Source organism: Lontra canadensis, unplaced genomic scaffold (genome assembly GCF_010015895.1).
Source record: "Lontra canadensis isolate GAN:19392208 unplaced genomic scaffold, GSC_riverotter_1.0 scaffold40, whole genome shotgun sequence".
Lineage (NCBI taxonomy): Eukaryota > Metazoa > Chordata > Mammalia > Carnivora > Mustelidae > Lontra > Lontra canadensis.
In genome coordinates this window covers 10895804-10919571 of record NW_022631034.1, presented here as the reverse complement: position 1 = coordinate 10919571, position 23768 = coordinate 10895804, and the positions used below count along the sequence as shown (strand labels likewise).

General features: G+C 45.7%; 1 protein-coding gene across 2 annotated transcripts in view; it reads right to left on the bottom strand.

The window, feature by feature from the left end:
• AK5 (adenylate kinase 5) overlaps positions 1–23768 on the bottom strand; it is a 241089-nt gene that overhangs the window by 9621 nt on the left and 207700 nt on the right. For both annotated transcript variants that reach the window (XM_032870138.1, XM_032870136.1), the window contains exons 11-13: positions 19717–19880; positions 18520–18636; positions 6988–7176 (exon numbers count right to left, since the gene is read on the bottom strand). In XM_032870138.1, coding sequence (XP_032726029.1) covers positions 6988–7176; positions 18520–18636; positions 19717–19880 — 470 coding nt within the window. The remainder of the gene's footprint in view (positions 1–6987; positions 7177–18519; positions 18637–19716; positions 19881–23768) is intronic.

Sequence of the window (23768 nt, the reverse complement as noted above, 5' to 3'; positions counted from 1 at the left end):
TAGAACCCTTTTCCCCTTGAACCTGGGCTGGCCTTAGGGACAATCTTGTAATGTGTAGAACGCGGTAGGAGTGACGCCAAGCCCAGGCTTGGCCAGAAGATGCCTCACAGCTCCTGCCTTGGTGTCTTGGAACCCTCACTCACTGGAGGCTCCCGCTGGGGCCCCACCCCGGAACCCAGGAACCGAGCTGTGACACGTGCTAGCCATTCTAGAGAGGCCACGAGTAGGTGCTCTGGTAGAAAGTTCCAGCTTCTTCCAAACCCCTGAAGCAAGTGACAGCTGTTGATTTATGCCACTAAGTTTTGGAGCCGTTTGTCACCCAGCAGTAGACCACCACAACAGAGGATGAGTAAACTTAAGACAAACTGAGGTTTCTGGGGAAAACCACTCTAGAAACAGGCAAAGGGCATGCATTTGCAGAGATTCAGAAGGAAAGAAGAGCTCTGATAATATATCCTAGAGGAACTAGAAAATTTTTAAATATGATTTTTTGAATACTCAACAATAAATATTTATTGAGGACTTTTTTTTTTTCTCATGCCAAGCATCGTGCCCGGGGATAAAGCCATGAACAAGACAGACATCATGCTTCCCGCTCCAGAATTTACTTTCTCCTGGTGGCCGCAGACATGTAGAGAAGTCAGGATAATAACTCGTGACAAATACGAAGCTGGGGAAAGACACCGTGTTCCACAAACACACAGGAGGGGCAATGGCTGCATACTGTGGCCAGTGGAGACCAAACGTAAGAAGATGTGATTGTTGTGATGTAAGAGCAGACAGTCATGACGTAAGAACAGGTGTGGTGAGAAGGCAACAGTGTGAGACGAAAAACCTGAGCTGGGGCCAACAGAAAAGGCACCTGAGCACTAAGATCAATGTCAGTAGCTCGGGAGCAGGAACAATAGTGTGGAAAATTGAACCGGAAAGGTATGAAACACATTTGGGATTTTTTCCTAGAAAGTCAAGAGCACAGAAATGACAGTTACGGGTTGGGTTATAGATACAGAATTTTGCTCTCCAAGGTGGAAGTCATGGCCCCACGTTGCTCTTGAGCCCCGAAGTGTGGCTATTCTGAACTGAGACGCGCTGTCCGTGAAAGACACAAGGGTTGCAAAGACTTCATAAAATCAGGGTCACCTGTTTTCTTTTGACTTTTTAAAAATGTGGCTATAGGAAACTTGAAATTACACATGGGGTCACATTTGCATTTCTTTGGGACTGACCTAGTAGAGAAGGAACAGAGATCTAAGAATTTTAGGGTTTTTTGAGGAATTTTGAGGAGAAGCAAGGAATAGAAGTACATCAAAAATAATCAAAGGATTATTACAGAACCTTCTTGAGCTTAAAAAAAAAGGTGTCTATGCCAGTGCAAGGCAGTGAAGGCAGACTGAAATCTGGATACAAGTTTTGAATGACGTGGAAAAATTAAAAACAAACAAACAAAAACCCAAGCCCCAATATATTTAAAGATAGCAGCTGGAAAAAAGTTGACTTCCAAATCTGTGTCTGCCCTTCCCTCCACAATACAGTGCGTGAAAAACAATGGAGTGATGTTTTCTGAATGCTGTTTGAAAAATTTTATGACTGGGCCCCTTGGTGGCTCAGGTCATGATCCCAGGGTCCTGGGATTGAGCCCTGTGTCTGACTCCCTGTTCAGCGGGGAGCCTACTTCTCCCTCTCCCTCTGCTGCTCCCCCTGCTTGTGCTCTCTCTCTCTCTCTCAAATAAATAAATAAAATCTTTAAAAAAAGAAAGAAAAATATTATGACCCAAATGTTATAACCAGTGAAGCCGTCACTGGTGTGCAAAGCCACTATAGCAACATTCTCAGATATTCACAGAAAAAAATGAACTAAAGAGTTATTTTAGTCAACTGAAAGAAGAATCGAAATTAAGACCTCAAGTATGGAGAACTCAAGGGATAAAGGTAATCTGGGCTTTCCTTCACTTGTGTTAGATTCCGAACTTTGGAATCCAGTCCACCAAGGGTTGTGGAGAATGAAGTTTGACTTTCCCATGCCTTCCGCGTCCCCTCCCTTCCGGGCGGTGCCAGCTGCTGCCTTTCTCATTCTTTCTCCCTCAGGTCACGAAAAATCCCCTGCCAGGTTGGATGACTCCCCAGAACAACAATGGATATTGCTCTAAAATGGCTAAACTATTTATGAAGATGGGACACTGCAGCAGCAGAATGGGCGAGCAAAAACCTTGACTTGTCAGAGAGAGTTGCCAAGGAACTTGATTTCCTGCATCTGTGAAATGTGTGTTTATGGAGTCATTGCCCCCCGCCCCTTTTCTTAAATTGATTAAAACTAATAAATAACCCAGGGACAGTTACCATCTGTTATCAAGCCCCTTCATCTATGGCCTGGGGCGTTTCTGGGCTGATTACACCATGAGCAAAAAGTATGTAACAGGTGGAGAAAAACAAATGTAAGAAAATATACCCAAATGTTCATTAGTGGTTTGGGTGGAAGATTCTTATCTCTATACTCCTGAATTTTCTAGTTCGTGTCTTTTTAAGAAGCAGTTGTTACTTTTATACTTGTCAACAAAAGAAGCCTAAAGCATTAATTCATACAATTCTGTTTATGCCACTTGAGGTAGCTATTTCTGGGGTTTTTCCCCACTCACAACAAGCCCTTCTCTTCTGGGAATTCTACCTACCCAATTCCCAGGGAAGAGTCCCAGGTAGCCATGTGTATATGGGCCAGGTTTTAATTCAAATGCCCCTTCAGAGACTTTCCAAACACCCACCTAAAATACAGCCCCCACCAGCAGCTCACTGTTTTGTGTTACTCACAGAGATTATCCTATTAGCAATTACTTTACTTTCTCGTCTAACATTTTTCTCTTTTCAGTCTCTCTTGTTTATTGTTCTGTCCCCAGGACCAAGAACAGTATCTGACATGCAGTACACACTCAACAAAATATCCACGAACAAATGAAAAAGTCCCATGTGACCCCACCTGCCTGGCCAGAGCTGACAGGACCAAGGAGAGACCCTGAGCAAAGCAAGGCCAGTCAGAACATTTCTGTCTGGAATTTGGAACTCTTGCGGTAACACATGGATGTGGAATTTGCAGGATGGCCATATTCTAGCTTCTGGGCCAGATAAAGAAAAATATGGATGAGTGAGAGAAGGCATGTGTGCAAAGCCAGAGGGACCTGGTCCCACAGCCTGCCTGGGCCTGCTGGGTTGAAGCTGTGGGTTGTATCACCTTATAATTTAAAGTTTTGTGTTTTGGGTTAGGCCAGCTGAAGTTGGTGCCTATTACCTACCACCAAGGAGCCCTAGTTAATCAATATACTGATGGTTATAGTCATGTTTTAAAAATTTACAGCAAGAGGATATGGAGGAAATACTCCAGAATGTGTGTCTCTGAGTGGTGATAAGACTTCGTAAGAGCCTAGCTTTCTATATTTACTAAAATAAGTCTGTGTTACTTTTATGATTAGAAAATTATACCACATATATTAATTAATTAATATTATATATTATATTATATATATTATGTTATATTAACATAACATTAACATATAATAAACATATATTTATTTATTTTCCGAATTCCTAGGAATCCTAGTGATAGGCCTGGAGGATTCCAGGAGGTCCTATTCTGTCCATCCATCTTATTAGGTTGAGGAAGGGCGAGGTTAGGCAGTGAAATCACTCATCCAGATTCACAGAGCTCCACCGCACCGTGCCTCAGGCTTCCTGGTACCCAAGACGGAATTTTCTCTGTTGGGGTCTTTGGCCAAGTACAATGCTTTTTACCCTGAAATGCTACATTTCAGTTTTTTGGTTTTTGTTTTTTAAATAATGAATTCTCTCACTGAAATGGAAAAAAGCTTCCTTTTAGGGGTGGGTTCTAGAGAGTTGGGTGTGGCCCTGTTCCTGCCCCTGGGGAAAGTCTCTGAGGCAGCTGTCCAGACTGGGTAGGAAAGCCACAGCACAATTGACGACTGATGTCTGCCCAGAGCATGAGGGAGGAAGAGAGCGGAATGAAGAAAAGTTCTGTTCTAGCTCTTTCTCAGATGCCGAGCAAAGCTGCCTTTATGAGGGAGAGAAGAGAGCTGGGAAGTCCGGGGATCCATTTGTCTCACATATGCCTCTATCCCGAGGTATATGTTCTAGGAAGTTCTGTTTTGTATAATGATCGCATCATAAGGGCTTAAAGAGTGAGACAGTGGTTGTATCAATTCCATTTTGCTTCTTTGTTACCTTTGTTTGAAATTTCACGGCCCTTTTTTGGGCTAGCTGCGGGCCAGAGGGCTGCCTGTCACCAGGCAGGGGTGTTAGCCAACGGATTCACCCCCCACGCACCTGGGCAAACCGGAGGCCCGAAGGAGGCGCTGGTGGAGGGCCATTTGCTTCTTGGCGGGACCATGATGGAGCTCTCATTCCTAAGTAAATCTCACTGAGCTACTGGTTTGTTTTGTCTGCATCTTGGAGCGCCTTCGCCACTCCTACCTAGTTTTAAGAAAATCCCTGAAATGATCCAGGGGCCCTCCTGGATGGTACACAGCCCTGCCTGGGGCTCCATGCACCAGCCGGACGGGGAGGAGATGCTGACCTTCCAAAGAGCATCCCAAGGACGAGCCGCAAACTGTCGCTCAGAACCCAGGAGGAGATAAAGCTGTTGCAAGAAGATGGGGCAGGAGCCCCGAAGCCAGGGAGCACAAAGGGACAGAGGCTTTCCCCTTCCCCCATGGAAAACATGCCTGCCTGTCACCAGCCCCTGCTTCTCCTCCAGTCCCCGCTTCTGTAGCCCAGCTGTGGCAACCCCCATGGGGCACCTGCAAGCGAGTCTCACCTCCCTGTGCCCAGTATTCTGAGGGTCCCTGCTGTCCCTAGGCCATGCTGGGGACAGAGCGCGTTCATCCCGCTTTGGGCAGAGGCACCGCCTCTGAGAGGTTCCTTGGGAGTCCCGCAGGCTGGAGCTATACTGCTCTGAAGTCAGGGCTGGAGCAGCTTAAATATTTGTTAAGCGGATCCTAAATGTGACCTTACCACAGACCCGGCTGCCAGCATCCTCAAGATGCAGGGGAAGCAGACGCGATGAGTCAAATGGAACCGAAAACTTCATTTTCCATTAACTTAGATATTTCTAAGGAGGATTCCAGAACTCGGTCCTGTATCCATGTACCCATCACCTGTCAGTGTGTAGAACTCAGGCTGGAATGATACCAGAGGTAGATAAAGGGCTTTTCTGACTCTGCAAGTGGTTAAACTCTGAATGACTTAGGGAATTTTTTTTTCACCTCTACAAATCAAAAGTGGAAGAAATTCTCTTCTATCTGGACAATTTTCTTGTGTGTTCCAGGCTGCATGAAGGGTGGAAATCACTAATCTTACAAAGTCTTCTGCAACCCTGAATTCTTAAGACCCCGCTCTTACATGGTACTTTTTTTTTTTTTTTTTTTGGCTTGTGTTGAGTGTAAGTGTTTGTTTTATGTGGCAGTCGGATGTTACACAAAGCACAGCTCATCGGTTTCCTCTTGCAGATCAAGTCCTGTGAGTTGCTAGGAGCTGCCTGGAGAGCTGCGCTAACAAGGGCTCCCAGGGCCCCGGGGACCAGTGGATCAGTAGCTTCGGAGAGGGAAGTTGGGGATGGGGGCTTTCATGCCCCATATTTGACATCCCTGCATTATATCAAGGGACACCTTTCAGACTTCTATTCCCAGGGCTAAGTTCTTAGGATTCTGCAAAATGGACCATTAACAGGTGTAGAAGATGAGAACTCATTACCATTGGTTTCTGCCAAGGAATGGATGACATAGCTGCCTCAGAGACAAGTTGGTTATTTATTGATGGAGGCCTCCTCTAGAAAGTAGGGGTTTGTGCTCTCTGCTGTGCTTTGGCACCCTGCCTCCCTGAGAGTCGTCTCTCAGCCTTGTCTTCTCAGATGCATTCTCTGCCAGCTCAATGGACTGAACATTCTGTCTTACCTCCTGACTGTGTCTGCCGCTTCCCACCCACCACAGGACCGTTATTTGCTTCTGACTCAGGTTCATCTTGATCTGGTCCATTCTTCCCTCTCCAGCCCCATCTCTTCTTTCTCTTTTTCTTGGCACTCTATGTCCTAGCCAAGCCGAGTTCCTCCTTCCTCCTGAGCTTTTCTCCTTGGGGCTCCTCCTGTGTGGGGTGCCCATCACTCCCTCTTTGAGGCTCAGCTTAGTTGTCCACCAGTGACCTTCCTTCATGCTTTTCCTTTCCCCGTAGACTGGTTAAAGGGCCACTGGAACTCACTCTGTGCTCACTCTGACCCCATACCATGATCAGAGGCTGGCTTGTCTATCTCCTACTGAAACCTGTAGCTCGAGGAGGCAGGAACTGCATCCATGATCTGTATCTAAACCCCTAGGGCAATGGATGGCCGACAGGAGGGGCTTCATACATGTTTATCAGATGAGTGGACGGAGGGGTTGAAATGAATGGTAATTCACCAGGGATTACCCCTTCCGATCATTAGGTTGGCGGGACCCATTTCCCCCCAGTGTCTTCACTGTTGCACCAAACTCCCTGCTCTCTTGGCCCCGTAGGCTGCTTTGCTCAATAACAGTTACTGTAAGAAATCCAAGTGCCAATTATGGACCGTGTAAAAATCTAGAAATTCCAAGTCATTGAATTTTAAACCTAGAAGAGACCTTTTGGGTCACCCTATTCAGCTGCGGTCTAGAAGGCAGAACCTAGGCCTCATCCCCACCCTTCCACCCGCCCTCCCTCTCTCTATTTTGGAAAAAGGAGTTGTGTTCAGCAACTATAAGGGCATCTGTGAAAACTCTATGACCAATTTTTTATGGTTTATGTGATGACAGCTCTTTAATTTTGATTTATACAAAGGTGAAACTTTGCAGCTGTCTGCAGCTCTAATTCCTAGATCCCTGGATGGAAATTTCCCTTTTCCCCCCTTTTCTCTTAAAAAGAAAGAAAGAAAGAAAAGATTATTGGTTCATTTTGAGGAAAGGAAGTGAAACGTTTCACCTTGCGTAGCTGTGTTTTCGTCTCATAGTAGGCGATCACAGGGATGGACGCTCGGTAGTAGGCTTCAAGGCGCTTGGCGATGGTGCTGGTGTCTTCCGCGCAAGGGCTGCTCTGGCTCCTCTGGAGAAGGCGGTTGGTCATGGTGTCTGCCGAGCAGTCCATACAGATCACTAAGTGCGGGTCTCCGATCTGGGGGTGGGGGAGCACAACATGGTCAGAAATTCCACTCGGTAATGTTCTGGAAAGACCTCTAGCTCTTTCTTCTCCTGGCCTCCTGCTTCCTCTCAAGGTCCCCGAACTACACTGCGGCAGAGTTGAGCCTGGACTTCATGGCTCCTGTTTCCTGGATTGGTGGCTTTCCACATGCTGTCTCAGAGCTGCCTCTGGCCCTCGGCCATTGTCCCCTCAACGCATAGAGATCACGCAGTATGTTGCCTAAGGCAGTCACAATCTGTCCTCCGTTCTAAGGGGACGTGTGTGTGTGTGTATGAGTATGGGTGTTTCCTCTGGGAAGACTTCCCTGACCCACTGAGGCAGAGCCAATCGCTTCTTCCTTTGCCTCCACTAGGAGCACGGTGCGCCTGTGTCTGTCTGATGTGGGGTCTGTGGAACATAAAGACTGAATGTACAAAGGTTGGAGTCAGGCTGCTTAAGGTGTGGTGACTTTCTCTAAGGTGGTCTTCGTCAATTCCTTGCCTTGGAGTACTCGAAGCTCTTCCCCTGCTGAGACACAGAGCCCAGAGCTCTACCTCCTGGAGTCTGAGCTGACCTGTAACCACTTGGACCAATAGAATATAATGGAAATGATGCTGTAGGGTCTTAGAAGCAAGATCATGAGAAATTTTGCAGTTTGGGCCTGGTCAGCTGTCATCTAAGATGTCAGCTACTCTGACTGCTAAGATATGAGGAAGCCCAAGCTAGCCACTCAGGGAGGCCTTGCAAGCGGAGGTGCCTGGCCAGCTCCTGACCATTTTTGACATCCCAACCCTGGCTCCAGATTCGTACACCAGCCTTAGCCACTATCTGACTGTATAAAGTCAACTGTACAAAGGACCTCAAATGAGAGCCAGTCAGCCAGGCCCATCGAACCCCAGAACCCTATTAGAGAAAGTAGCAAATTGCAATTTTCAGCTATCTGACTCCATCATTAACTGAAAGTATCACTCAACTTCTCTGCACCCCAATTTTCTTTTCCTTCCTTCCTCCTTCCCTTCCTTCCTTCGTCTCTTTCTTTCTTTCTCTCCCCCCCGCTTTCTTTCTAAATGCAGGCTTCGTGTCCAACGTGGGGCTTGAGCTCACGACCCTGAGATTGAGTCGCACGCTTTACTGACTGAGACAGTCAGGTGTCCCTCGTTTTCTCATTTGTACAACGAGGATGATCACAGGCTGCTGTAAAGATTAAGTAAAATTAAAATAATATTAAGTAAAATTAAATAAAATAATGTAAGAACGTTGTTTGGCATATGATAACTCAATAAGTGTTAGCTATTAGGCTTATTTCTCCTATTAGACTACATTCTCTTTGCAGGGTTAGGAGTGCTTAACTCCTACCTGGTCCCAAGTCTTGTAGGTAGTAGGTAGGTGATTAAGAAATGTTTCAGTGAATGAATGATGATGCTATAATCAGCAGCACGAGTCTCCCAATCTCCCTGTCCTTCCCTGAAATGTTCTTTGGCTCCTGATGTCTCTGTGTCTGTATTTCCTCCCTTACCACAACCACCAAGAATCTTGCTCCCTCTCGTCATCTTGCAGTGGTCAGGCTATGAATAAAGGAAGGCTTGCCACCCCACTGTGGAAAGTGCCTGGGAGGGATGGGAACAAAATCGGGGTGGGGGGCGGGGAGGAGGACTTTTAGGCACCTCAGAACAGTAAGGTGCTAGTAAGTGCTGGCTGAACATTTATTTACTCCCTCGACAGGATGTACTTGAAGGAACAGGGCTGGAAAATTCTCCAAATCTAGAAGAGTGAAATAAACCTCTGGAAAATGTCATGCAACTTTTCTGCCCGTATTAATGCGAAAACAAAAATGAGCATTTGAGCAGCAGGAAAGGCTGGGTTTAGAAGACAGTGACTCATGTCACCAGCAGAGGGCGGGCTTGGGCGGCAGCCCAGGGTTCAGTTCGCCTTGGGCTCCCTGGAACAGTTTCTGGTTGGGTCTGCATGAGAAGACAAGGTGATTTTTCTAATTGCGGGAATTTCGAGGCCACTCTTGAAGGCAGGAAAGATTATTCAGGGGGCACATGCAGGTGCAAACAGAGATAATGGGTATCTGAGCAGGAGCTGGAAGTAACTGATTTCTGCATCAAGGTGAATACAGAGCTGAGAGGCAGTTTCGTCTTCCACAGGATGCTGCAAGGGTGGTCCACGGAGCAGACACAGCCATCATTTGGAAGCGAGTGAGAAAGGCAGTTTCGGGCACCCTCCCTGACCTGCTGAATCAGTCCTGCACTTTAAGAAAATCTCCAGGCCAATTCTCCACAAAATAATAGTTTGAAAAGCCACTTCCAAGACAAACGGGTTTGACGCGACCTTCCTTGCACTCTCCCTTCCTACATAAAACGCTATGGAGCAGTCATTCCATTTGGAAGTGGCCTGTACCACTAATGGTGTCAGTACCTAAACTTTTCTGCATGGTTGAATGAAATACTATTTAATCATTTAATCATTTTCCAAAGCACCTGGATCTACACCTATCTTTAGAAAGTCCTCCAGAGCAGCTCTCTGTGTCCACTCTCTGCCTCTTTTTCATTAGCCTGCGGTTTGCCTTTAACATCATGTGGCCGCAAGGGCACTCCACCCTTTTCTGAATGAATCACGGACACTTGGGGACAACTCCCTGCTCCCAGCATCACCCTGCTGGTACCCCTGGACTGCTGCCTGGGCAGAGGGGGGTTCTTCACAGCCTTGGGTATTCGGGGATCCCTATTACAGCACAAGTGTCCTTTGAGGGACGGGTGGCACCCTGCAAGTAAACAACATTGCTGTAGCTAAGGCCGCTACCTCCCGCTGTCCTTTTAACCCTGGAAGCCCTGCTGGGAAATATTATCTCTTCTCCAAGCAAGAGGAAATCATCTCCTCAGGGAGGTTAACTTGTCCAAAGCCACAGTCCTGAGCCAGCTGTATGTGCCTCGAAAGCCGGGTGACTTCACCCTCATGGACTTCTCCTTCAGAATGGGGCTCAGGCCAGACGCCTGGTGGGCCACACGGGGCCAGGAGAGGAGGGCAAGACAGCGGGAAAGGAAGTGGGTGGTGTCAGAGACCATTTCATTTTGCGGAAGCTGGCTCGAACTGCCTCTTGGGATCAAGCTGGCACGAGCACCCATCCCAGCTGAGAGCTGCCACCAGGATGAGAATGTCAGCTTCAGCGGCCTTGGGATGATGGCTTTGCCTACGTGATTCCAGCAGGCGGAGCGGGAGGAGGGGTTTACCCTGCTCTCCTCCGACCCCCGGCTCTTGTTTTCTCCTGATTAAGTCAGGACACTGGTTTAGGCCATATTTATCAGTGGGCAGGGGCAGGCCACCCAGAAACTCTCTTTTGTTGAGAAAAATAGCTGTCTTGTTCTCTCTGGGTGCTTCATTTTCCTCGCTTTAAAATGAGGATAATAATAGTTTCTACCTCAGTAGGAGAATTGCCGGGATGAAATGAATTAATAGACGTCAAGTGCCCATTTTAAGCACTACATAGACGTGAGTCTAGCGATGTACTCACCCCTTTGAATTATGAAAGCCCCCGTTGGTCAGATTTGGGTTTAGGAAGAGTCAGAGGCCCTACCCATGTTTTTTGCCTTAATCTCACGCCCCAGCATACTTCCTGGTTTTGCTCCACTGAGAGGTAAGGGCCACTGGTTAAAAATAAAGTGGCAGGCCTATTTCCCATTTGCTCTCACCTCAGAGGTCCCTCCCCTTGGGGGAGCTCCCTAGAGGAGGGGTATCTGGGTCATTCCAGCATTCTTGAACACACAACCCTAACAATAATAGTATCATCCCACTGCCACCGTACTGTCATTACACAGCTCAACGTTCTACAGTGAACTGGAAGTCAGAGGAAGAGGGCAGAAAATTGCATGTGGGGAATCCCAGGGTGGTCCCCAAGGGGCCTCACAATTCCAAGCAACTAGAACACACCAACTGGGAAGTCCTTTGGCCAGATTCATACCCCCCCATCTTTATTTCCTTTTTTTTTTTGCTAAGAGCTCATTCTGAAAATGAGAATCATTTATTCTGAGGATGGAAGTATTATGAGGTAGTTAAGAGTAGTCAGAGGGATACTAATGTCCTCATTCACACGCCTAGGAAAATGATCTGCACATTCGCACTAAGGGCACAATTTCAGCTAAGAGGCTCCTGGGAAGGAAAAGCCAAGAGCAAGCACACGCATTTTATTTGTTAATATCTGTTTAGTTTGGCTGTTGTTGAGCACAAGCACGGGTTAATGCAGGAGAGCACTTCACCCCTCCTCCAGAAGATAACTCTACAAAGCGGAAACAACAGTAGCTGCTGAATCGGGTTATAAAGATTAATAAAGATTATATTATATTATATATTAAATTATATTATATATTATTATAATATATATATAATTATATATATTATATATAAATTATATTATATATAATTATAATATATATAATATATATATATTATATATATATTATATTATATATTAAAGGTTATAAAGATTAATAAATGGACATATGTAAAGCATCTAGTTCAGTTCCAGGCATATCGTGAGTGCTCAAAAAAAGTAACAGCATTACATAGTTACACATTCTGTATGATACTCTCTGTACACAAAGGGGGTAGAACTCAGACATACGTCACATACGTCACAATGTTAATAGGTGTTGCCTCTGGGTGATTAGTGTGTCTTTGTTTTATACTCTTCTGTACTGTCTCATAGCCATACAGTTTTTCTTTCTGTAGCCAGAAAAAAACCCATAATTGTGGAAAAGACTTAACAATTTATGGAACACCGTATGTAGGCTTATAAATGTCAAGGACTCTTCAAGGACCCCAGCCAATCTTCCGAAGAGGCATGGCTGAAGCCATTGTCAATTTACATTTTACGGAAGAGGAAACTGAGATATGTACAGTTAAATGACTTGCCAGTGAGTTGTACAGCAGAGCTTTGAATACGGGCCTGTTAAGACCCAGTCACTGTGCCCAGTGGTTCTCAGCTGGACTAGGAGATGGGAGATGATGGTCAGAAACCCCAGCTCTGACTTCGTATCCCTTCTGCTCCGGTCACACACATGCTGACACACCTGCGTGCGCACGTACACACACACACACACACACACACACACACACACACACACAGTCACGCTGTCACACTGACCCCCACCTCCCCATATATCATGTTGGATACTGAAGGCACAGATTATGAATTCAATGGGGCCAGAACCGGCGCTGGGATTAGAAGATAGGACGGTAATAGAGAAATCGCACACAGGCACACACTGGAGCAGTGGGCACCAGCCTGGGTTTGGTCTTCTGATGTCAGGTACAGCAGGCAGGCAAATCCTTACCGACGCTGCATCTCGAGGACTCAACTACAGGTGTGCAAGGACGTCAGCCTGACCGAACTGGGGATTTGGGGCAACAGATGGTCCCATGCATCAGGCTTATCAGTCTCTGCGACAGAGCAAGGCTGGTTAAAACCCTTCCCAGGCATGCATGGGCTTCAAACAGTTGTGGGTCTGATTATTAGCGTATGAGAAACGCTCACTCTGCTCCCAGCCTGGCTGATTGCTCTAAAGCTCCGGAGAAAATGAGATGTCTGTATTTGTCTTTGCCAAATTTCGAATTAATTCCCTGCCTGTAATTTGGACGGGACTCTACAAACGATGTGGTCCCGGCAGAGACATAAATGACCAGAGAGCGGCTCATTCTGTGTATTTGTAGCATCTTTGTCCTTCTGGTCAGGCTTCAAGCAAGTAGCAGCTTTGGAAGGTCAGGTGTGTTTGCCTGCATGCAGCCTAAGTAAGGGACATTAGCATCTTCCAAGGTCACTGTACCCAAGGGCAAGTCAATGCCATGTTTGACCTCTGCAAACTCCTCCCAGCAGTGTGTAAAAAACTGTTTTTGTAGACCTCTCCCTGTAGGTCATCAATTCATTAATGAAACTGGGCACTCCCGTAGTTTTTGAGATGACATCGTGATTTTTAGCTTTGGTTGGAACTGCCTGCTCACCACACTAATGACTCTTCCTCACTCTGAGTTCCAGTTAGGTTTCTTCTCTGCCACATTTTTAAAAAAAAGATTTAATTTATTTATTTGAAAGAAAGAGAGCGAACACAAGCAGGGAGGGGCAGAGGGAGAGGGAGAAGCAGACTCCCCACTGAGCTGGGAGCAGGGCTCCATCCCAGGATGCTGAGATCATGACCCGAGCCCAGACTTAACCAAATGAACCACCCCAGCACCCTTCGGCCAATTCTAATGCCTGTCTGAATGGGGCCCAGAGTGGGGGGGGGGTTCTGCTTTAGTTGGGGGGAGATCATATAGGTTTTTGAATTCATACATACCAAAGGCCAGGGACAAAACCACCAGCCATGTAAAACATTTACCTCATGCTACCTGGGTTACAGGCAAAGGGGAAAGGTTTGACAGAGTAGGGATTTACAGATTTGTGTGAAGTATGACTCTGGGGCACCTGGGTGGCTCAGGTGGTTAAGTCTGACTCTTGATTTCCACTCAGGTCATGATCTCAGGGTCATGGGATCAAGCCCTGTGCCATGTTCTGCGCTGAGCTTGGCGTCTACTTCTGATTCTCTCTTTCCTCTCCCTCTGCCCCATCCCCAGCATGAGAGCGCTCTCTCTCTCTCTCTCTCAAAAAAAAAAAAAAAAGACCCTAATTTAGATAATATTTTATAGCCATATAAAGTTTAGAAAACACATTTATGTATGTTTTGTCATTCAGTGTTCACAAAATCCTCAAATTAGGTTTTGGCAGGTGTATTATTACCTCCGATTTATACAGGAAGAGCCTAAAGTTGAGGGACTTGCCCAGCATCACACTAATATACGGCAGGGACAATATTCAGCTTTTTGGATTCTGAACCACATGAGTGACATGAGCTTTAAAGAGGCTGTACGTAAATGCCACTGCTTAAAACAGTTTGGAACCCACAGGCCTAAAATCGGGGACTTGCCTGCAGATCTAGTTCTAAAAACCCTCAAGGGAGAATACGGATTCTAACTCTGTTATTGTTTGCACATGGTTGTTGACCAAAAAAGGGGATGCCCGTCTTTACCATGCATCTTCCTTATCACTGTGGACCACTTGGGGGCTTCAAAAGAATAATTTAGCAAAGTAGACTTTTCAAAGACATTTTCCCCCAGCACTCCAAGCAAGTGTATGACCGTCCTGACTCTCTTGGAGGTCCTCCTGGGGCTCTTCGGACCTCAAGTTCACAGACAAAATAAGTGTGAAATCACCTAGAGGTGTGCTGCCACTGTGAAGCCTGAGCCTCAGTGAACACCGTGGCCTGTGGCAGTTACAGGGTGTCTCCCACTGTATTTGAATGATGTGCTTCTACAACCGCCAAACTCTGCAGGGTCAAGGCCTGACCCAACAACTCCTTTCTATCCTCTCTCCATCCTCCAGCCTTGCCAAGGCCCTGCTTCTGAAGTCATGTAGAAAAAATTTCCCTGTTCCTCAGTTATTCAGCCTGTAGTTTGGCTGAAAGACTAGGAGACGCTACGATGTAAAACAATCTACAGAAGACTCAGTATGGTTAAGATGTCAATACCACCCAAAGCAATCTAAAGATTTAAAACAACCCTTATCAAAGTCCCAACGGCACTGGTGTTTTTTTGTTTGTTTGTTGAAAAAGAACAAAGTTAGAGGTCTCACACTTCCTGATTTAAAAACTTATTACAAAGTCACAGTGATATGAACAGTGTGGGACTGGCATAAAGACAGACATACAGACTAATGGAATACAATAGAGGACCCAGAAATAAACTCTTACATAGATGGTCAAATGATTTTTGACAAAGATGTCAAGACCATTCAGCTGGGGAAAAAACAGTCTTTCCAACAAATAGCGCTGGGAAGACCAGATACCCACATACAAAAGAATGAAATTGGACCTTTATTGTGCACCACATACAAAAATTGGTCAAAATGAATTAATGACCGACAGGTAAGAACTAAAGCTATAAAATTCTTAAAGAAAAGAGGAGAAAATCTTCACAACATTGGATTTGGCTGTGGTTTCTTGGACATGACATTAAAACACAGGGAATAAAAGCAAAAACAGATAAATTAGACTATATCAAAATAAAAAGCGTCCGTGTATCAGGATGCCTGTCGGGCTCAGTCAGTGGAACACACAACTCTCGATCTTGGGGTTGTGAGTTCGAGCCCCACCGTGGGTGTGGAGATTACCAAAAAAATAAAAGCTTAAAAAAACCCCCTGTGCATCAACGGACACAATCAATAGAACAAAAGGAAACATACAGAATGGGAGAAAATATTAACAAATCATATATCTGATAAGGGGTTAATATCCAGAATATATAAATAACTCCTACAACTCAATAACAAGAAACCAAACAACCTGATTAAAAGATGGGCAAGGAATGTGACTAGACATTTCTCCAAAGAAGATACATAGATGGCCAACAAGAACAAGAATAGATGGTCAACATAATTCATTTTTAAGAAGATGAAAACCAAGGGGTGCCTGGGTGGCTCAGTGGGTTAAAGCCTCTGCCTTCGGCTTTAGTCATGATCCCAGGGTCCTGGGTTCGAGCCCCGAATCGGGGGTGGGGGGGTCTCTGCTCAGCAGGGAGTCTGCTTCCTCCTCTCTCCCTGCCTGCCTCTCTGCCTACTTGTGATCTCTGTCTGTCAAATAAATAAATAAAATCTTAAAAAAAAAAAAGAAGATGCAAACCAAAACCATAATAAGAAATCACCTCATGCCCGTTAAGGTAGGGACTAGCCAACCCCCCAGAAAATAACAGGGGTTGGTGAGGTTGTAGAGAAGCTGGAACCCCCATGCTCTGCTGGTGGGAATATAAAATGGCGCAGCGGCTGAGGTAGGTGGTGTGTGATAGAATTACCAGACGTTCCAGTGATTACACTTCTGTATCTATACCTAAAGGAGTTGAAAGCAGAGTCCTGAGGAAGAGATTTGTAGGTCCATGTTCATAGCCTTATTTACGATAGCCAACCCAAGTCACTTTTCATGGGTGAATGGATAACCAAAATATTGCTCAACTGTAAAAAGGAAGGAAATTGTAACATGCGCTACAACTTGGATGAGCCTTGAGGACATGATGCTAAGTGAAATAGGCCAGCCACAAAAGAACAAATTAGGCTGATTCCACCTAGAAGAGGTCCCTAAAATAGATTCTTAGAGACAGAAAGTAGAATGTGGGCTGCAGGGGCTGAGGGGAGAGAGACAGGGAGTTGTTGTTTAATGGGTATAGAATTCCTGTTTTCCAAGACTTCTTGAGAATGGTTGCACAACAATGCAAATACACTTAACACTATTGAACTCTACACTTAAAAGTGGTTACAATGTTAACTTTTATGTTATGTGTATTTTAGCATGATATTTCAAGAAAGGAGAGCATAGGGCACCTGGGTGGTTCAGTCGTTAAGTATCTGCCTTCCGCTCAGGTCATGATCCCAGGGTCCTGGGATGGAGCCCCACATCAGGCTCTCTGCTTGGTGGGGAGTCTGCTTCTCCCTCTCCCACTCCCCCTGCTTGTGTTCCCTCTCGCTGTGTCTCCCTCTGTCAGATAAATAAGTAAAATCTTTTTTATTTTATTATTTTATTTTTTATTTTTAAAGATTTTATTTATTTATTTGTCAGAGAGACAGGCACAGCGAGAGAGGGAACACAAGCATGGGGAGTGAGAGAGGGAGAAGCAGGCTTCCCGCGGAGGAAGCAGCCCCATGTGGGGCTGGATCCCAGGACGCTGGGACCACGACCTGAGCTGAAGGCAGACGCTTAACGACTGAGCCTCCCAGGCGCCCCAAATAAAACCTTTTTTAAAGAAAGGATAACAATCTTTCGAATAACAAAATTTCGAATACTTTTTGAAAAAAAGTAGTTGATGTATGTTGAAGTTTGAATTCTTCAAGCGGTTTGTTTTGTGTGGGAAAGCTCCGCGGAATAGTGGATATGAGCGCCCCCCACTGGGAACTGCCTGGAACCACTAGTCACGGCTCTGCTACTCGCTCCTGGTTGCCAGAGGCTCCCGAGCTGAGGGCCAGCGCTGGTGGACTCATCCCACTCTTGCCAACTAGGCTGGCGCATTTTTTCTTTGACTCTGGTTGCTAGCAGGAAATGTAGGGGAAGGTGAGCAACTGGCCTTTAAATTCTCAGATACTATCTAAGGAAGTTCAATCAAATGGGCTCAGAAGGTCAGACTAATCTCCAGGGGACACACAAGCATGATTCACTGTTATCCACACTGTAGTGTTAGAGATCTACCAGCAGTTGTCACTTACCAGCCCTATGACTGTGGGCAAGTCTCTATGGGCTGAATTCATCACCTTTAACATGAAGAAAGTACTTCATCCATCTATCTATCTATCTATCTATCTATCATCTAAAAAAGGTTATTAAAAATATATGAAATGAAATATGAAAATGTCCGAAACTAGTCTAAAGAGGTATCTAGATAAATATTAATACTTGTGAGCTCTGGAATCTTTGTTTAATAACTGGGGACAAATATTTCCTGCTTGCTTGGACTTTAGAGGTAAATGGATGTACAGTGTGTAGCAGCAACAGAGTGAGGCAAGAGTAGGTTCAATAAAGGATAGTTATGATGGTTTTTACTTACTACTGTTCCCCTGTGAATGGTCCTGCCCCACCTGCTTCACTAGGAGATGAGGGACTTGGGAGGCTGGATGGTGGGAGGTTGGAGCAGTGCATACACTTCACTTGACTCTGCCTGTCTAGCATCATTTCCCTTGATGGCTTCTAGGGGCGTCCCTATTCTTTCTTGGGTAATTTTCCTTCCCTTCCTCAGTCTGCATGCTTCAGGTATGGTGCTCCCTCCTCCCTTTCTCATCCCTAGCCTGGTCTTACCCAATGAATCAGGGTATTCCTAGATATTCCATTATATGCCCTCCCATCTTCCCCTTGGCCATAGTGATTGGTTCAGCAATGGGCTCATGACCCAACCCAGGATAATGAAACACAACCTTGGGTCATCAGCTACCCCCATTGGAAAAGAAAAACACTCTCTCTGAGATCACTTGGATGGTGAAAAAAAGCCTGGAAAAGAGATGGAGAAAGGCACAACACAATGGATGAACAAATTTAAATACATGGGTCCAACCACGTGTGAACCACTTCTAGACATTTTAGTTACTTGAGCCAATAAATCCACTATCATCACCTACCCCACTCTCCTCTTTTTGGTCAGTTTGTGTAGAGTTTTTGCATTTGCAACTGAAAGTTTGGTTAATGTAATTAGGAGAGAGATAGACTTTTGAGTTTATCCCCCAACCTCAATGATGTCCTTTATTTTCCTTCTGGAAAGATCCCCATAACAACAGCTCACCCTACGTCCGAACTCTTCCCCTTGCTTCACTTCTTGGGGATAGCCGTCAATCAGGAAGCCCATGGTGTCGCTGAGGCTGGCCAACATGGCCTCCTTCAGGAGCTCCAGAATGATGCCCTGGAGCAGAGAGACAGTGGTCAGGATCTGAGCTCTTCCACAGAACAACACTAGCATTACCACCCATCTCCACTAGTCATCCCATTTTGGGAGGGAGAAAGGTTCATGTAAGATTAACAGCCGACAGAAATATATCATATTTCATTCATCCTTAGTTTCACTTTCTCCCCACATTTTATTGTCTATGAAATTAGTACGTATCTTACAATCAGTCACAGTTTAATAGCGTTTTTTTCATGCTGGTATAGTTATATATGGAATAGTTTATTAGTTATATTTTACTGGGATGTCTTAAAATAGCATCTTACAATAGATGAAATATAGTGGCTGTATTTCTTATGGTAACACGCCATAAATTAGGCATAATGGCAGTTTAAAACTAGGCAAAACATGGTATAAAATGTGCTTCTCTGTTGATTTTTTCCAGTAAATATTTTATAAAATTTGATATCCACTGACTTGAGAGAATTGCTAGGGACTGTAGCTATTTGAAGAGGAAGCATAAAGCTTTGGTAGCTAATATGGTCTGCACAGTACAAGCCCTAATTACAGAGACTAGCAGGGCCCTCATAGGGCAGTGATGAATATTTTTTGCTACCCATGGCATCCAGCGGCTCAGAGGTGGATGGTGACTTGAAAGGAAAAAAGAGGCATAAAAGGGATATTCGCTACTTAAACTGTCTAAGGAAGATACCAGATTGCAAGATAATGCTATCATACTTTCCAGACAAGACCAAAATGTTATTTTCTATTTTCCAGGGGGCTCTAATTATAGGCTCTGTTGCAGCATGCTCACCTGTGCTTTGAAGGTTTTAACACTACGTGGGGACCAATTCCCTGGGAGAATATGAGATAGGCTAACACTCAAGGGGCTGGCAGAGCAACAGAGTGGAAGGAACCTGGGCCGGGACATGGTCTGGCAGATGGGTCTCTGCTGTGGACCCTCCAACTGCCTCTGGACTTTCACATCAGAGGGAAATAAAATGTAGCTATGGTCTTTGGGGGCTTAGACTAACTGCAACACTCCAAAATATCCCCCCACCCCCCGACCCCTTTCCAGGGAAGGCAACTGTTGCTTACTGAGGGCACCAGGTCGCCACGTTCCATGATGTCTCTGATCAGTTTGCTTCTTTCAGATTCTGACGACAGCTCATTACGCAGGAGGTCACCAGTCGAGAGATGTGTCAATCCATATTTTTCCACCAGCTTTCCACACTGTGTGCCTTTGCCAGAGCCTGGGCCACCTAGAAAAGGAGTCCTGTTTCAGACACCCCTCCCAAGTCACCATGGTGAACAAGCCCATGGACTTTATCCATCCAAGCTCGTATGGGGTATTTATGCTTTACAGGGAGCTGTGTTGGGAAGTGTGGATACCGTGGAGAATGGGGTACATTCCCTGCCCCTGAAGAGTGGGCTGTCCAGAGTGGGGGCTGGGTAAGCGTTATACACCCCAACAAGCAGTTAGTAGGTAACTACTTAGTGGGCAGAGTTCACGCTGCTCCAGGGCACTGGGAGGGACATGGGACGCTTTGGGTAGAGAAGAAAGAGAAGTTTCCTGGGGAACTGAATATACTCATGTTTAAAGCACTGACCACGGTGCTGGGTACACAATGAGTGCCCAACAAAGGCTAGCTATTAATTTTTAAAATACATTGTTTTCATTATTAAACAATCCCAAGCACAGGGCAGAGTTATCAGTAGACAATAAAGAACTTTCTGGAATATTTGCGAGTAAGTGGCCAACCTGATCCCTCATCACTACAGAACACTTCAGTTTCATTGCCTCCAGACCAGGAGCCAAGCATGCGCTGCTACGTAACTACATCTTCAGAATCCGTTCAGATTTCCATGGATTTATACCAGCCATGTCCTTTGAAGCCAATGGGTCAAGTTCAGAATCACTCATTGCTTTTAGTTGTCAGGTCCTTCTGGTCTCCTTCCACATAGAACGAGTTTTTTCATGTGGCCTCAACCCTTTCGAAGATTTTATTTATTTTGTAGAATATACCTCAATATGATTTTTTTCCTGCTGTTTTCTGAATATTATTATTACTTCTGAGTATGAGCCATATTCCTTGGATGAGCCATTACACCCTTGACTCTCTTGCTTTCCCCTGCCCCAAGTTCAACCAGTGCTAAGTTGTAAGATTTTATTCCTGAAAATAATAGTTAACCTTTATCAGGAGCTTACTGTACCACTCATTGTTCTAAGCATTTTATGTATTAATTTAAAATAATTTTAAGAGTCAGGTGCTATTTCCCCCTTTTTACAGATGGGGAAGCAGAGGCACAGAGAATTAACTCAACTTTCATAGCCACCTGGCTAGTAGGTAGCAAGTCAAGGACTTGAAGCCTGGACTCTGGCTCTCAGAGGCCTTTCCTCTTCTCTTCCCTGCTAGCCAGACTGGCCTGTAGGGTGAGCAGGTCCTCAAGAGTCATTCCACCTCTGCATGGGGGGAATGGGTGAGGCTCTGGAGTCCAGCAGACCTGCTCACAGGATGATTTGCCTGAAAAGCACTGACGCTTCCCAGCTCCAGAGCATTCATAAGTGACTTTCCAGTCCCCACAGGATAAGATCCAAACTCCTTAGAGGGGCATTTCAACCTTCCAGAATCTAGTTTAACCTCTCCAGCCCTTCTTTTTTTGTGTGTGTCTTATCCCTGCCCAACACTGTCATGTCCAGCTACATCCTGTCCTTGCAACAAGATGTAACTTTTCTAAACCACCATGCTTTTGCTCTCCCAGATTCCTTCCTCCTCTAACTATTGAGATCCTCATCATCTCTTCGGCCTCCATCAAACGCTTGCCTCTTCCACCAGGAAGTCCCCCTCTATGAGAGTGAGTGGTTCTGACAGCACGTCGGTGCCCTCAGCCTGTCTGCCACTTGGCCTCCAGGTCCTTCACTAGTATCGCACCTGGCACACAGTAGGTGTTTCCTTTTTTTTTTTTTTTAAAGATTTTATTTATTTATTTGACAGACAGAGATCACAAGTAGGCACAGAAGCAGTCAGAGAGAGAGAGAGGGAAGCAGGCTCCCCGCTGAGCAGAGAGCCCGATGTGGGGCTTGATCCCAGGACCCTGAGATCAGGACCTGAGCCGAAGGCAGAGGCTTAAGCCACTGAGCCACCCATGTGCCTCTACAGTAGGTGTTTCCTAAGTGCCTGATGAACTGAAGTTTTCCCTGTTAGAGGGAATTCTGAACATTAAAATGAGAACATGGCAGGGATGTTAGCATGGTAGTGAGGATTTATGACTTATTCCGCCATTTCTCTGGTTCGTCTCTCTTCATATTCAAAACCCCTTTCTCAGGACACTTAGCAGCTTCCCTCCTGAGGGAAACTTAGCTGTTGTTCCTTATTAGTAGAAGGGCCTCACCTTCTCTCTCCTTTCCTTGACAAAAAATGAAGGAAAGGTGCCTGTTTGTCTACCGCTCACCCATGCAGCTGCTGTCAGCTAAGTGGGGAGGGCTCAGTTGCCTCGCAGGATTGTCATGGATGGGCTAGAGATAACAGGACAACGGCAATTACAGAGGCTCCCAAGAAGGACGCAGACCGCTCAGCAGGAGCAGCCGGCCCCCAGCCAATGTCACGCTTGCCCTGAGCACTAGGACTCACCTCCCACAATAACAGAAACGGAGGGACAGTACGGGAACAAGAGAAGGCCACTCAGGCAAGAAGTGCTTCCAGATAAAAGAGTAAGAACAAGGGTGGGCTGAGCCCCTGCAGAAGCCTCCAGGGCTTCTGTGGCCAGATTTACCTAGAAACCCTTTTCTTGGGATGGCTGGAAGCCAGTCATGTGGAAAAGGTATTTTCAGACTCGGCTTACAAGGCAAAAATGCCGCGTTCCAATGACTTTCTTCTTTCAGCACTCCACTAATGCGACTATTACAGTTTTTGTTCCTCTGAAATGTTATTTAATAAATTTTGACACAAAGGCAATTAAAAATCTTCAGCTCAAATTAACAACAGCTGTGTGTTCAACGGCAGTCCCTGCCCCAGTTAGGAACCTTTTGTGGAGCAACAGCTGCAAATTCTCAGCATTCTTTGGCCAAATGGTGCAGGCACAGTGGAATTTTAAGTAATCTACACAATGCCTTGATTCTTCCCATGGCTCCAAACTGGAGAACAAAGTGATTTTTATCACTGCGGTGAAGGCACAAAAACTGCAAGTAGAAATACGGATTTTCATATAATGTCACTTGCACGTCTTTGAGGCCTTACAAATTTTTATTTTTTTATTTTTTAAAAGATTTTATTTATCTCTTTGACAGAGAGAGAACACAAGCAGGCAGAGAGGCAGGCAGAAAGAGAGAGAGAGGGAAGCGTGCTCCCTGTTGAGCAGAGAGCCCAATGCGGGGCTCGATCCCAGGACGCTGAGATCATGACCTGAGCTGAAGGCAGAGGCTTTAACCCACTGAGCCACCCAGGCGCCCCCCTTACAACTTTTTAAATAAAAAACAGTGGGGCCTTGATACCCCTCCTGGATAATTAGTTATAACGGAAAAAAATCTTCTGAGGTGCCACGTATCAGAACAAGTGGGCTGTGCTCTCTGGTGACAAGATGACAGATAGCAGATGAGGGACTGTCACACTTCCTGTCATCTCACTGACTTCTGGTGGATCATTACTCAAGGCTCTAAGCCCTGAGCGACCCTAGACGCAATATCGCCTGGTGTCATTCACACAGTGTCTGCGCTAAGAGATCCTGTTTTGAAGGGTTCATCAACACGTCGAAAGAAAAAAAAATGTTGAGAAACTTTTCTTCTCAACCTCCAATATAATTTATATTTTTTTCCATGGAAAGACTAACATGCTCTATGGTGCAACCGAAGTACTGGGAGATCTCATGTCACAGCTCAGTAGGTATCTCCCTCCACTCCCGCCCCCCCCCAAACCCCCAGGTTCCAACAGCGCTATACAGGAGGAGGCCTGCAGAAGGAGAGCTGTCAACCCAGGGGTCCCCGTTCTTTGAGGTGGAGCTGAAATGAAGCTGCATCACCTCCATGTGCCTATCTGGGCCCCCTTCCTCAGTGTGCTCTTTATTTCCAGGAGCCCTCCCCTCCCAGGAGGCAGCTCCTGGATCCATCAGTCAAGCCCCTCTTAGGAGCCAACTCCTGGCCTCACTGGCCGGCC